Here is a 15212-nt window from a genome sequence, read left to right as displayed (position 1 = left end):
TGCCCTGGATGGTCCCAGGGATGGATGCAATGGTGTTTGTCTTCAACAGTGAGGGAGAAGGGCCCTATGGGGGGATGGGGGATCTCTTGCCAAGCTCCAGCTGCTGCTATGCCAGGGGCCTGCCTGTGGGTTCTGTGGGCCAACCCCTGGGGCTCTCTTGGGTTCCCATTAACCTCTTGTGTTCCCTCCTGCGCTCCCTCTTCAAGTATGTTACACTTGAACACCTCAAGGCCTTGTGGGGCTCCTCATCTGCAACCACAGGCCCTGCCTCAGGCCTGCCGCTCCGGGCCTCTGCCTCCTGGGATCTGGTGCCCTCTCACCTTCCTTCCCGGCTGCCCTCTTCTTCCTCCTTCGCTTCTGTCGTGCCTGCGCCCAAGGTTGGTGATATGTGTCCATACCTGCACCACGTGGCGTGGTCCCCATCCCAGCTGCCCGTCACCATCCAGGTTGGCTCCAGGGTTGGCAGCGCCCAAGTCTGTGGTCGGGGTCCAGCCCATTTCTTTCTGCCCTGAGCACCTTCATGCCACTATTTTCTCAGCACTTCTCTTCTCTTCCTATCCTTTCCACACCTCTCCTTCCTCATCTCCCTTTCTCTCCTTCCTATTTGCTCCCTGGGCCCTCCTGCTCCTCCCCATGCCTCATGCCCTGTCCAGATGGAGAAGCTGCTGCCCCCCGCTGTAGCCTTAGAACAGTGGTACCAGGAGATGATGGCCGGGCTGGGCACAGGCCCTTTGGGGGTCTCCCCACGCTCCTCCCCCCCACCTCTGCCCGCCAAAGCTTGTCGGCAGCTGCAGGTAACCCCCATTTCCTGGTGGTCCCTGCCCATCTCTGCACCTCTGTGTGGAGTGTGGGGGAATCCTCTGCAGTTCCTACAGCCCTACTGTGCCCCCGAGATGGTAGGGGGCAGCAGGGACCTAGGGGCCAGCATGGGTCTCCCCAGGGGTAGCCGTTCTGGCCTGGCTCTTCATGCAGTGGGAGGGTCAGAGGCCTGAGTGATTACTGATGGTTTGGACAGGGGTGGGCTCCGGGGCCCCAGGTCTGCCCTGTCTTCACTGGGCTCTGGCCCCTCTCTAGTCAGTTCCAGCCGGAGTGGGTGTGTCCTAGGAGAAGTGACAAGACACAGGTGTCTTGTCTGTCTTGTCACCCAGGGTGACACTGAATGGGGTGGAGACTTAAAGGGACAGTCAGAGGACAGCACAGCAGGGAGGATGTTTGTTTGTTTTTTGTTTTTTTTTGGGTCACACCAGGCGTTGCTCAGGGGTTACTCCTGGCTGTCTGCTCAGAAATAGCTCCTGGCAGGCACGGGGGACCATATGGGACACTGGGATTCGAACCAACCACCTTTGGTCCTGGATCTGCTGCTTGCAAGGCAAACGCTGCTGTGCTATCTCCCCGGGCCCGAGGATGTTTGTTTTGCATGCAGCCAAACCAAGTTCAATCCCTTGCATCCCAGAGGGTCCCTGAGCACTGCATTCCTGAATGCAGAAGCAGGAGGAACCCCTGCTTTTAGGTGTGAACCCAAAACAAACCAACAAACAAAAAAACCCAGTAATAACAAAACATATGAAGAGGCAGCCCTGGGGTGCCCCAAATTGCCACAGATGTGCTGAGTCTCTTTGGACTAGTGCTTGTGGGTGTTTTGGCAGCACTTAACCCGCTCCTGCGACAGTGTTCTCTGCCCTCTGCTCTTTGTCCCACCCTGCAGCAGGCTCCTGGTCCTGGAATGGGACAAGGGCACATTGGGAGGTCCCTGACCCTCCTCTTTGCCAACCCAATGCAGAACCAAGGATGGCGCCCTCTAGTCTGTTCCCCAGGGAGGGTTCTGGCTTCTCCACTCCCCACCCCCAAAGCTTTTGTCTCCTCTAGTCACTGGGAACCCCCTTTGCAGATGAGGCACCACTGGGCAGAAAAGCTCTGTCCTCACCCCACTTCCCCAGTAGGAAGGGAAGTAGCAGTGTCTGCACTGGAAATGGGGGGCTGGACTCCAAAGACTGCACTGAGCAGCCCCCAAGTGGGGCTCAGCCCGGTAACTCCTCCAGCAGATAAGGAGGCCACTGGGGGGGAAATGTGGCCTGTCACTGCCTCCTGGTGTACCTGGATCCCCAAAAAGTGCAGCAGCTGTGGGGAGAAGGGCATGGCTGTGGAGAGGGAGGAAAATGGGCCGCTGGGGCTTAGAGCCTGGTCCAGAGCCAAGCTCAGACCCTCGCACCCTGACTCTGCTCTCCAGGTCTATCGCTCCAAGATGGACGGGGAGGCCACCAGCCCGCTGCCCCGTGCCCGCAGTGGCCCCCTGCCCTCTTCCTCCGGCTCCTCCTCATCCTCCTCACAGCTCAGCGTGGCCACGCTCGGCCGCAGCCCCTCCCCGAAGGTCAGAGGACAGTGCAGGGCTGTGTGTGAAGGAGGGTGGCAAGGGGAGTTTGTGGGGAGAGTGCCCAGGGGGACTCCAAACCTCAACCCCAGATCCATCTCCCCTAGAGTACCCTCCTGGCCCAGAATGGCACAGGCAGCCTGCCCCGAAACCTGGCGGCCACACTGCAGGACATTGAGACCAAGCGGCAGCTGGCCCTACAGCAGAAGGGTGAGTGGGTGCAGAGACCCTGAATTGGGCATGGGCGGGAAACTGGGCCAGAGCAGAGAGCATTTTCATCCTCGGAGTAAAGAGCTTGGTGGAACAGAAGGGAGGGCACTTGCCTTGCACCTGGCTCACCTGAGTTCAATCCCCAGCACCCTGTATGGTTCCCAAATCCCAGGGGTTCAATTCCCTGGCATCCCATAAGGTTCTCTGAGAATACCGCTAGGAATGATTCCTGAGTTCAGAGCCAGGAGTAACTCCCTGAGCACTGCCAGGTGTGACTCAAAAACCCTGGAGCAGGAGAGATAGAATGGAGGTAAGACGTTTGCCTTGCATGCAGGAAGGTGGTTCGAATCCTGGCATCCCATATGGTCCCTTGAGCCTGCCAGGGGCGATTTCTGAGCATAGAGCCAGGAGTAGCCCCTGAGCACTGCCAAGTGTGACCCAAAAACCAAAAACAAACAAACAAAAAAACAAACAAGCAACACACACACACACACACACACACACACACGCACGCACGCACGCATGCGAGTGCGACAGCTTCCTGGAGAGTTATCAGAGACCAAAGGCAGGGGACTCAGGATGTGGGGGCCCAGCCAGTGGGGGAGACTGCTTAGTGGTTAAGCAGGGAGTTGGGATCTCCTGTCTGGAGTAGATATACACTGGATGACACGCACAGAAGCTCCCCAAGTTGCTGGCTTTGGGGGCCCAGGGTACATCTGGTTGTTCTGAAAGCCCATATCTGCCTCTCTCTCTCCTCTCACCCCTCTGCATCCCTCTGCCCTGCCCTCTGCTGGGCCCCCCTCACCAGCTGAATCGCTTCTCACCGAGCCCCTCCCAGCCGACAACCCAGCAGGTAGAGCAGAGTGTTGATCTCGGAGGGCTGTGCTTTGTTCAGACAAGCCTCTGCATGCTGGACCCTGCCCAGATGTTCCCTGATTGTGGGCAGGCTCCAGGCTTGAGCTGATCTGGGGTGTCCAGCTGGCCACACCCCACAGAGCTCTCCTGCCTTGGCTGTACCGCCGTTAGCTTCCTCCGTCACATTTCGTGCTTTTACGCTGTCTGGCTCTTGCTTCTGCCTCGCAACTGAGTCCGCATGGGCTCCTGGGGCTGCTAGGGCTCTGGCCTTCGCATCTTCTTCTTGTCCCAGTAGGCAGGGTGGGTGCCAAGGGTTCCCTGTGTCAAGCTGGAGCTTTTTGACTCCCATGCCAGCAGATTCACAGGCAGTTTGGCTGCCCCGTATGGCTTAGGGTGCAGAAAGAGCGTGAAAGTGGGACTGCACGTGCCTTGATGGCCCCCAAGCTGTGGGGGACGCAGGGGAGACCTTGGCCCGGTGGGTACCCCCTCACCTGCTTGCTTCTCCCCTGCCTGGGAGGCTGCCAACGTCTTGCCCAGCGAGGGGAACCCTGGTGATGGCCCCGTCCCTCCTACAGGCCGGCAGGTGATCGAAGAACAGCGGCGGCGCCTGGCAGAGCTGAAGCAAAAAGCTGCGGCCGAGGCGCAGTGCCAGTGGGATGCACTGCACGGGTCAGGCCCCTTCCCCCCGCTCATGCATCGCTCTATCCTGCATCACCTGCCTATGGGCCGGGAACGTGGGGATGAGGCTGAACACGCCTATGACACACTGAGCTTGGAGAGCTCAGATAGCGTGGACACCAGCGTCTCGGCAGGCGCGGTTTCTGCCTGCTCGCCTGACAACATGTCCAGGTGCTGGAGCACTGTGCCTGCCCACTCCTGCCCACCCATTCATTGTGACCCGCCCATTTCACTTGCCATGCCCACCGTCTTGCTGTGCCATACCCACTCCCACTATACCATGCCCACTGTCCCTAATTGGCACACCCACCAGGACCACCAATCCATTGTGACCTGCTTGCTCTTATTGTGCTGTGCCCACCACGGCCCACCAGTTCATTGTGACTTGACTACTCCCACTGTGCCATGCCCACCACCTCACTGTGCCATGCCCACTACTGCCCATTCGTCGACCTACTCACTCCCACTGCCAGGCCCACCAGTCCACGGTGACCTGCCCACTTCCACTTTCCATGCCCGCCACGGCCCACCTGTCTATTGTGACCTTTCCACTTGCCACGCCCACCGCCATGCTGTGCCACACCCACACCATGGCCCACTAGTCCGGTGATTCGCCCGCTCCCACTTGCCACACCCACCACGTTCCACCAGTCTATGTGACCCTCCCACTTGCCAAGCCACCACCCCGATGTGTCAGGCACACCAGTCCTTTGTGACTTGCCCACTCTCACTGTGTCACATCCACCAGGGCTACCAGTCCGTTGTGGCCTGCTCCCACTTACCACTTACCCACTTACCACTCCCACTTACCACACCTACCACCCCACTGTACCAGGCCCACCAGTCCTTTGTGACCTGCCATTCCCACTGTGCCATGCCTACCACCCCCACTTGCCAGGCCCACCACCATTGTGATCTACCCACTCCCACTTGCCACGTCCACTGCCCCAACTTGCAACGCCCAAAAGGCCCACTAGTCCATTGTGGCCCGCCCACTCCCACTTGCCAAGCCCATGTCCCACTGTGCCAGGCCCACCAGTCCTTTGTGACCTGCCATTCCCACTGTGTCATGCCCACCGCCCTCTGTTGCCATCCCACCAAACCCACCAGTCCATTGTGACCCACCCACTCCCACTGTGCCACACCCACCGCCTAACTGTGCCACGCCCGCCACTGCCCACTCATCCATTGTGACTCCCACTGTGCCTCATCCACTGGCCCCCCAGTTGCCACCCCACCAGGCCCACCAGTTCATTGTGACCCATCTACTCCCACTGTGCCAGGACCACCAGTCCATTGTGACCCGCCCACTCCCACTATGTCACGTCCACTGCCTCACTGTGCCATGCCCACCGACCACTAGTCCATTTGACCCGCCCACTCCTAATGTGCCATGCCCACCAGTCCAATTGTGACCCACTCCCACTGTGCCACCCATCACCCCACTTGCCAGGCCTACTAGTCCATTGTGCCACGCCCACACTGTCCTCCTGCTCTGACTTGTCCAGGTGCCTGCCACTCCCATTGCGCTCCACTCATCACAGCCCACCTGTCCACTGTGCCCCACCCCAGTCACTGCAGCTCCGCCCTGCCCCTCTTGGTGTCCTGACATACCCTCTTTGCCCTCCAGTACCAGCGGGCTGGACGTGGGGAAGATCGAGGAGATGGAGAAGCTGCTGAAGGAAGCACATGCGGAGAAGAGCCGCCTCATGGAGTCCAGGGTGAGCCAGGCTGGCCAGAGGCTGAGCTGTCCTTCCTCCCCACCCCTCCGTGCCCTTTCCCCTGCACCAGCCTTGCGACAGTCCCCTGAGGAATGAGTGTTTCGAGCTTGTTCCTGGGGGGCAGGGTGGCTGCTGAGATGATGGGTTTCCCAGCCCTGCTTGGAGGGAACCAGGAAGCTGGGACGCATTGTCCAACCTGGGTTTCAGGACCGGAACTTCCGGCCTGTGTGTTGACCTCTGGATGTTTTGGTGCCCATGGGAATCTTCTGGTCCACCTGAGGGTCAGTTTGTTCCTCTGGGGGTGCAGGGAGAAGGACCCAAGATCTGGCAGGTGTCCAAGTGGAACAGAGGTGCTGGCTAGGGCAAGGAGTCATCTTTAGTTGGGCCTGGAGTATATGGGGGACAGTGGGGTTCACTGAACAGGCCAGGCTGAGGAAGCACAGGCCTAGGAAGGGCTGAAATAAAAGGGGCTGCAAAGAGTTTGGGGTTTTCTCCACCTCTCTGGAAAATGACAGTGGGATTCTGGGAGAGGGCAGCTCTGCAGGCCAGGCAAGAGTGCCTCTTAGTTTTACTTTGTTTTGGGGTTCCACCCCATGGTACTCCCCATGGTACTCAGGGTTTACACCTGGCTCTGCGCTCAGGAATTACTCCTGGCAGGGCTTAGGGGACTATCTGATATTCTGGAGCTTGGACTCAGCCAGCTGCCTACAAGGCAAGTGCCCTCCCTGCTGTCCTGTCCCTCCAGCCCCTGCCTCTTAAGTTTCTTTTTTTTTGGGGGGGGGGGCACACCCATAAGGACTCAGGGATTATTGCTGGCTCTGTGCTCAGAAATTACTGGCAGGCTTGGGGGACCATATGGGACACTGGGGATCAAACCCAGTTGGCTGCTTGCAAGACAAACGCCCTACCCATTCAAGCCCATGCCTCTTAGTTCTATTCACGTCAGGGAAAGGAAAATCTGTGATCATTCCTTGACAAATGCGGAGAAAAAAGATTCTACTGGGGGCCGGGCGGTGGCGCTGGAGGTGAGGTGCCTGCCTTGCCTGCGCTAGCCTAGGACGGACCTCGGTTCGATCCCCCGGCGTCCCATATAGTCCCCCAAGAAGCCAGGAGCAACTTCTGAGCGCATAGCCAGGAGTAACCCCTGAGCGTCACAGGGTGTGGCCCAAAAACCAAAAAAAAAAAAAAAAAAAAAAAAGATTCTACTGTTAAAAAAAAAGAAAAAGATTCTATTGTTTTACTCCAGTAGAAAAATAAAATGGGATTTAACAGTACAGGGGCAGAAGAGATGGCTCAGAAGGCTAGAGCCACATATATATAAAAAAATTTTGGGGGGGTCACACCCGGCAGCGCTCAGGGGTTACTCCTGGCTCTACACTCAGAAATCGCTCCTGGCAGGCTCAGGGGACCAGATGGGATGCCGGGATTCGAACCAGATGGGATGCCAGGATTCGAACCACCGTCCTGCATGCAAGGCAAATGCCCTACTTCCATCCTATCTCTCCCGCCCTAGATCCATATATTTTGTGGCCAGAGTTCAGTCCCCAACACAGCCTGGTCCCATGATCACCACTGGATGTGGCCCCCAAACAAAATTAAAATGTAGAAAAGAGACCAGAGGGGGCCGGAGAGATAGCATGGAGGTAAGGCATTTTGCCTTTCATGCAGGAGGTCATCGGTTCGAATCCCAGCGCCCCATATGGTCCCCTGTGCCTGCCAGAAGCAATTTCTGAGCCTGGAGCCAGAAATAACCCCTGAGCACTGCCGGGTGTGACCCAAAAATCACAAAAAAAAAAAAAAAAGAAAAGAAAAGAGACCAGAGAGCATAGTGGTAGTGCATTTGCCTTGCATGCGGCCAACCTAAGAGGGACCCAGTTCAATTTCCAGCACCCATATGGTCCCCCAGCCTGCCAGGGGTGATTTCTGAGTGCAGAGCCAGGAGTGACTCCTGAACACCTCTGGATGTGGCCCAGAAACCAATAAAAGTTCAAAAACGTAAAAAAGATGAAAACATCACCTCCATACTCTTCATTGAATGAACCCTTCTAATGACTGGGAAATCCTTTTTACAGACTTTCCTAAATTACTTTTTTCCTCTCCTCCTCCACCAAAGTTTGAAGTTCAACTACAAATGTTTCTAAAAAAAAAAAAAAACACACAAAAAAAAAAACAAAAAACAAATGTTGGGGCTGGGAAGGTGGCGCTAGAGGTAAGGTGTCTGCGTTGCAAGCGCTAGCGTAGGACGGACCTCGGTTCCATCCCCCGGCATCCCATATGGTCCCCCCAAGCCAGGAGTAACCCCTGGCTTCAAATGGGTGTGGCCCAAAAACAAAAAAAAACAACAAATGTTTCTGATTTGGGCCTGAGATACAGTACAAGGGGTTAAGGCACTTGTGCCTCCCACTAACCTGGGTTCAAATCCCTAAGACAACCTCTAGTTCTTTGAGCACTACCAGGGTCACTGGAGCCACTGAGCACCACTGGATAGGCCCTACCACAAAGTCAAAGCCAAAAGCAAACAAACAAAAAACTCTCCCCCAGACCCAGTGTTTCTAATTTGGAGTTGCAGCAGACCTTGGTGCTTAGGGGAGGACTGATGGACATATCAATTGTCCAGAAACATCCTAGGAATTCAGGACAGGGTACCAGATCCCATTTATCCTGTGCCCCTTTCCTGCAGGGGTTCAGGGATGGACATTCTCACTTATCTGGTCCTCACTATGAGTCCAGGAGTAGCCCTGTTTTGTATCTGGGACAGTAGGGCTGGTAGGAAGTGACCTGTAAGTGGGTTCTGACTTCCGGCCCTGGGCAGGCTTTATTAAAACAGGGCTCATGCCAATAAAGGCCATGGTGAGCCCTTCCTGCCGAGTGTGCCATGAAAGGCCAGGCCTGGGTTGGGGAGAACAGGCCCTGAGCACTGCACACTGAGCACTGGACTGGGCTCGGAACAGGAGCGGGAGCTGGAGCTGCGCCGCCAGGCCCTGGAGGAGGAGCGGCGGAGGCGGGAGCAGGTGGAGCGGCGGCTGCAGAGCGAGAGCAGCCGGAGACAGCAGCTGGTGGAGAAGGAGGTGAAGCTTCGAGAGAAGCAGTTCTCACAGGTGAGGCCCGGGCTGATCTGCTGGGGGCCACTGTGGTCTATTCAGTGGGGGAGGACTGCAGGGAGCGTGCTCGGTCCTAGAGAGAGACGCCTGTGTCTTGTGTCTGTGTGTTTTTGTGTATTTGGAGGGGTTTTCATATGTGTTAAGTATGCATGTTGAAGGTGTGGGGTTTTTGATGGACTGTATGTTTGTTGGGGTATATGTTGGATATATGCTTGTTGGAGTATATGGTGGGCTATATGTTTGTTGGGGTGTATCTCTGTTAGGGTGTACATTTGGTATATGTTTAGGGAAAATGTTAGGGCATGTGTTGGGGGTATATATTAGGGTATATTTGGGGTATATTTTAGGGTATACATTTGTCAGGACATATGTTGGGGCATGCATTTGTTGGGACATATGTTGGAGGTATATGTTGGTGCTTTTGTTTGGGGTATATGGTAGAGTGTATGTTTGTTGGGGCATGTCTCTGTTGGGGTATGCTTGTGTGTGTCAGGGGCCAGAGATTTGGCCCTGGCAGATCCACAGGTCAGGATCCCTAGAAAGTTGAGTGTCCTTCTGGCCTCACCTCTGCCCCTGAGCCCTTGCAGCTGTCCTCTTTCCTATGGGAGTCCATGTAATGGCAGGGTTTGAACCCTGGTCAACAGCTTGCAAGGCACGTCCCTCACCCCTGTTCTGACTCTGTGACCCCTACCAGAATTTTTTTGTTTTTGGGCCACACCTGGCTGTGCTCAGGGGTTACTCCTGGCTGTCTGCTCAGAAATAGCTCCTGGCAGGCATGGGGGACCATATGAGACACCGGGATTTGAACCAATCACCTTTGGTCCTGAATCGGCTGCTTGCAAGGCAAATGCTGCTGTGCTATCTCTCCGGGCCCCCTACCAGAATTTTTGAGGAGGGCTAGACCATAGCAGTCATGGGATTCAAACCCCTTGTTTTACCTGCAAGGACAGGGAGGCCCAAGAGGTAGTCACCAGGGGTGCATTTTCCTCATAAATATTCCTCCCTGGGTTTGTCCAATCTGGCCTCTTCTTTTATTCCATGTAAGAGAGGATGGTCAAAAACAAGACTAGGGTGGTTTTATCCTTTTTGGGGGGTAGTGTTGGGTATTGGGGACCTGGGGACCATATGGAGTAACAAATTGAACTTGCGTTAACCATGTAGCCTATCCACTGTACTACCTCTCTAACCCCAGGATGGTTATCTTTGGTCACTGGTGGGGAAACTGAGTCAGAGCAGCCCAGAATATAGATAAGCAATAGAGTACTGGTCTTACCTCTGTGAGGTCCCAGCATTGTTAAAAAAAAAGAAAGTGGGGGGGAAGAGAGGGCCAGAGTGATAGCACAGTGGAAAGGGCACTGACCTTGAACTTGACTGACTGGGGTTAGATCCCAAGTATCCTAAATGGTCCCCAGAACACTGCCAGGAGTGATCCCTGAGTGCAGAACCAGGACTAAGCCCTAAGCATTACTGGGTGTGGCCCAAAATCTAAAACAAAACAAAACAAAAAAACTGAGCAGAGAGGCCATCACATATGGCACAGCTTGGGAGACCACGGGGGTGGCTGTGTGGGCTCAGGGATGTGCTCCTGGTGCTTTCTGTTGAGCCTGCCTCCACCCTAGGCACGACCCCTGACCCGGTACCTGCCCATCCGAAAGGAGGACTTTGACCTAAAGACACACATCGAGTCTTCGGGCCACGGGGTCGACACGTGCCTGCATGTGGTGCTCAGCAGCAAGGTACGGCCTGTGGGGGGCCTATATCCCTGCCCCAGCCTCTGTCCAGGGACCTTGCACTTGCCTTCGGGGGTAGAATGGGACACCCCCACTGAGGGACCTTCCACCCTTCTTCCTACCAGGTCTGCCGTGGCTACTTGATCAAGATGGGAGGCAAGATTAAATCCTGGAAGAAGCGTTGGTTTGTCTTTGACCGGCTTAAGCGAACTCTTTCCTATTATGTGGGTGAGTTCCTGAACCTTCCAGCTCATCACTCAAGACAGGAGTTGTCTGGGCCTCCTTCATCCTGCCCAGAATGCCCACAGTCATTTGCTCCTTTGTTCATCCTTTGTTCACTTGTGATTTAGGTGGCTGAGCGTCCGAAGTACTGTTGTAGGCCCTGGTGATAGGGGAGACCCCACGGCTTTCTCCAGAGCTGGGGCTCAGGGATACAGATATTGTGGATACCAAGCATGGTGGGCCTGCTTGGAGGATGACCCAGGGGCTGGTGATGAAAGATCAGATTAGAGACGAGTAGCAGTTGAATCTACTGATATAGCAACGGAGGCCAGAATAGCAGATGCCCATGCTGGTCAATGAGTGAGTCCACACAGCTTAGTGTTCCTATGTAATATCAGTTAGCCCTTGAATAACTCTTGAGGGAAGCATTTTTTTTTTGTTTGTTTTTCCATTGGGGGGGTCACAATCAGTAGTGCTCAGTGCTTGGGGGTTAAATCTGGGCCTCCAGGGCCCGGAGAGATAGCACAGCGGTGTTTGCCTTGCAAGCAGCCGATCCAGGACCAAAGGTGGTTGGTTCGAATCCCGGTGTCCCATATGGTCCCCTGAGCCTGCCAGGAGCTATTTCTGAGCAGACAGCCAGGAGTAACCCCTGAGCACCGCCGGGTGTGACCCAAAAAACCAAAAAAAAAAAAAAAAAATCTGGGCCTCCAGCCATGCAGAACAAGTGTACTAGCCGTTGGAACTACATGCCCAGTTTCTAGAAGCACAGAAATGCCCATTTCACAGATGAAAATGAGGCTCAGAGAGGCAGCCCAGCAGAACTAGGATGTGGACTGTGCTGGGAAAGGGGGTGGTGGGGTGCCTTTGTGGGCAGTAGAGGAGAAGGGAGAGAAGGATGGTGAGAGGCCACATGCAGTTGCTGGGCTAGTGCTGGGCACAGTGGGATTCCGTAATGCCTGAAACAAAAGCTAGAGCAAGTTTGGAAGAGGGTGTGCACAAGAAGGGCTGTCAGAGGTGCCCACATCTGTGGGTGGGGACAGGGACAGAGGACAGAGGTGATGGGAAGGAGAGCAAGGGTGCTGGGCATGGCCAGGATGGGGCAGGTCTGGCGCGGTCCTGGGAGCTGACCCTGCCCACTGAGCCCTCTAGTGGTATCTCCTGCCTCACTCGAGATTATTCCAGCAGGGGTCGCCAGCCTAGGAGGGTGGCAGTACAGGGATGCTCCACCAGGGGGTGCTGGACTAGAGGAGTGGTATAGGTCTCTTCCACATGGTGCCAGCCCAGGGTCTACACTACGAGGGAGTGCTAGCCCAGGTGGGGTGTAGTGACATAGGACTGTTACATCAGGGAGTTGCCTGTTCAGGGAAAGTGTGATGATAAAAGGGACGCCAGCCCAGGGATGTGGTGATTCAGGACTGGTCCAGCATGGGACGTCAGCCCATGGTTCTGTATGAGCTGATCCTCCTCTCCACCCTCAGTGCTGGGGGCCTGTGGGTGCTCTGGGCCTTCCTGAGTCATATCAGGTCATTCAGTTGAATTGGTTCCTCTGCACATTAAAACACAGGGGTTTGGGGGGCTGGAGAGATAGCATGGAGGTAGGGCATTTGCCTTGCATGCAGAAGGATGGTGATTAGAATCCTGGCATCCTATATAGTCCCCTGAGCCTGCCAGGAGTGATTTCTGAGCGTAGAGCCAGAAGTAACTCCTGAGCACTGCTGGGTGTGACCCCCCCCCCAAAAAAAAAAAAAAAGAACACAGGGGCTTGAGAGGGTCTTGGACTCTTTTTGTTTGTTTTTGGGCCACACTTGATGATGTGTAGGTTGCTCACACTCCTGGCTCTGCACTCAGGAATCTCTCCTGGTGGTGCTTGGGAGACCATATGGGATGTTGGGAATCGAACCTAGGTCTGTCCCAGGTTAGCATTGTGCAAGGCAAATGCCCTATGACTTTGCTGTTGCTCCAGCCCCACTTTTTTTTTTTTTTTTTTTTTTTATAATGCCTGGAGGTGCTTCTCCTGGCTGGTGCTCAGGGACCTTGCAGGCTAGGGATGGATCCTAGGGCCCACATGCTTCAGCCCTCCAAGCTCTCCTGCCCTCCAGTCCCACATGCAGCTGCTCAGTGGTTTCATCTCATGACCTGGGTTGGGGCCAATGAATCTCATGGATGTTATTTGTGCAGGAGTCAGGTCAGTTCTCATGAGTATAGCCCTGGGTTCAAAGGCAGACAGTGACTGGGGCTGAGAGAGCCCTCACAATTCACCCAAGATTTATCCATGGGGCTGCCCAGGTGAGATGGTCCAGGTGAGACTGAGGATGCCAACAAGAGTCAAACTGAGCAGATAGTGTCTTTTTAGTTGTTGTTGTTGTTGTTTTTGGGTCACACCCAGCAGTGCTCAGGGGTTACTCCTGACTCTATGCTCAATGCTCAGAAATCGCCCCTGGCAGGCACGGGGGACCATATGGGATGCTGGGATTCGAATCACCATCCTTCTGCATGAAAGACAAACGCCTTACCTCCATGCTCTCTCTCCGGCCCCAGCAGATAGTGTCTTTAGGCCTCTGTGGTCTCCCCCAATTGCTCAGATGGGAGCTGTGGTCCTGGGGCATATGGCTGCCACACTTAATGGGGTCCCACTGCCTTTCAGACAAGCACGAGACCAAGCTGAAGGGGGTCATCTACTTCCAGGCCATCGAGGAGGTTTACTATGACCATCTGCGCAGTGCAGCCAAGGTGAGGGCCGTGGGCACAGCGGCAGTGGTAGTGCGGGCCAGGGCTCCTATTCACTGCGTGAACTTCCTGTCTGTCTCCCCTCCTCAGAAAAGGCTTCTCAGCTTCACTCTGGTGACCGAGGTACCCCTCAACCCCCATAACCAGACTACTACACATTAATGCCTCCTATACCCCACTCCTCACCCTTGACTGTTCCCTTAGTCTCCATCCTTCCCCTAAGCCTGAGCAGAGTTGCAGGGTTTGTGCATGGGAGGCTGAAAGTGGTCGGACCTAGGACAGGTCTTTGGGTGGTTGGGAAAAGGTTTGCGCAGGGTCTATACCTTAATACCAGCTAGTCTCTCTGTGGCCAGGCTTTAGGTGTTTGCCAATGGGGGCCTTCATTTTCATTCTTGGGGTCCAGCACCATCTGGAGCTCTCCTGCCTCTCCTCCTCTTTGATTGAGGGGTCTGGCTCTCCCTGGATCAGTGCTTTGGTTCTCATCTTTCACTTCTGGGTCTGGGCTCCCAGGAACCACTGTTGTGTGTGGTGGTGGGGGGTCCCTCAGCTTTAGCCCAAGAACCATAGGGGGCCAGTGGAATTCAGCACTGAGCTCCAGCCTCCTGGGGCTGGGACACAGTGAGAGCTCAGACCTCCATCTCCCACAGAGTCCCAACCCCGCGCTTACATTCTGTGTGAAGACACACGACCGGCTGTACTACATGGTGGCGCCTTCCGCTGAGGCCATGCGTATCTGGATGGACGTCATTGTCACCGGCGCCGAGGGCTACACCCAGTTTATGAACTGACCTGCCTGGGCCTTCCCCACCCTCGGGCAGGCCCCTGCACCTGCCCTGGCCCCTGCTGCGCTGCTCCAGCTCAGGCTGCTGGGGAGACACTACTGGACCTCAGTTCTAAAAGGACCAGCCACATGGGGAGGCTGGAAGTGGCCGTGTGCATGCACCCTGGCCTGGCTTCTCGATGTCCGGACACTCGATGGTACAGAATCTGCCAAAGATCCCCTCTTCTCTCTCCTCCTTGGCTGGAGCCTCAGGGGTAGAGCTGAGCAACATCCAGAGTGGGGTGTCAGCTCAGTGGGGTCCTCTCTTACCCTCTCATCCCCATTTATATTACTTGCTCCAGGGCTGATCCAGCCCTAGCTCACCATCAGGGCCCTTGCCCAGTCTCTCCAGCTTGTGGGGCACTCTGCTGGGAGGAGAAAGGCCCCCTCAACCTCCCAGCCCTCTCCTTTCCACTTGTGCCTTGCTTAGAGCCAGAAGGAACGAAACAGTGGACCTAGAGACCCGGAGCTCGGGTTCAGGAGAGGAAGTGGGAAAGCCCTCGGGCACTGCACAGGGTAGGCAGAGCCGGCCTGAGTGGGAGGAAGCGGCAGCATCTCGGCCCTGGGCCAGCTGCCCTCTGCCTGCATCGGCCACCGGGGGAGCCGGAAGTGAGCAGGCCTTGCCCTTTGCGCCTTAACACTCAGCCCACCTCTGCCCCGCTCCCCAGCTGTGGCTGGGCATTTTTCAGTATTTGTAAGCATCTCAAAAGAACAATAAAGCATTTGGAGTATGTGGGAGGCCTGGCAAGTGAGAGACGTGGGGGGCAGGACAGCTCATGT

At 55.6% G+C, this 15212-nt stretch overlaps 1 protein-coding gene across 1 annotated transcript; it reads left to right on the top strand.

Annotated features, from left to right (window-relative positions):
* The first annotated feature begins 29 nt into the window (after positions 1-29).
* PHLDB1 (pleckstrin homology like domain family B member 1) lies at positions 30-15168 on the top strand. The gene is made up of 13 exons (XM_049778392.1): positions 30-377; positions 654-794; positions 2228-2368; positions 2476-2578; positions 3387-3431; positions 4009-4282; positions 5742-5832; positions 8784-8930; positions 10553-10669; positions 10789-10891; positions 13530-13615; positions 13703-13735; positions 14260-15168. Exons 1-13 carry the CDS (start codon positions 30-32, stop codon positions 14398-14400), a joined length of 1770 nt encoding a protein of 589 aa, XP_049634349.1. The 3' UTR covers positions 14401-15168.
* Positions 15169-15212: the final 44 nt, after the last annotated feature.

The sequence above is a fragment of the Suncus etruscus genome, chromosome 8 (genome assembly GCF_024139225.1).
Source record: "Suncus etruscus isolate mSunEtr1 chromosome 8, mSunEtr1.pri.cur, whole genome shotgun sequence".
Lineage (NCBI taxonomy): Eukaryota > Metazoa > Chordata > Mammalia > Eulipotyphla > Soricidae > Suncus > Suncus etruscus.
The sequence above is the reverse complement of the archived record's forward strand: the minus strand, read 5'-3'. Positions and strand labels throughout refer to the sequence as shown.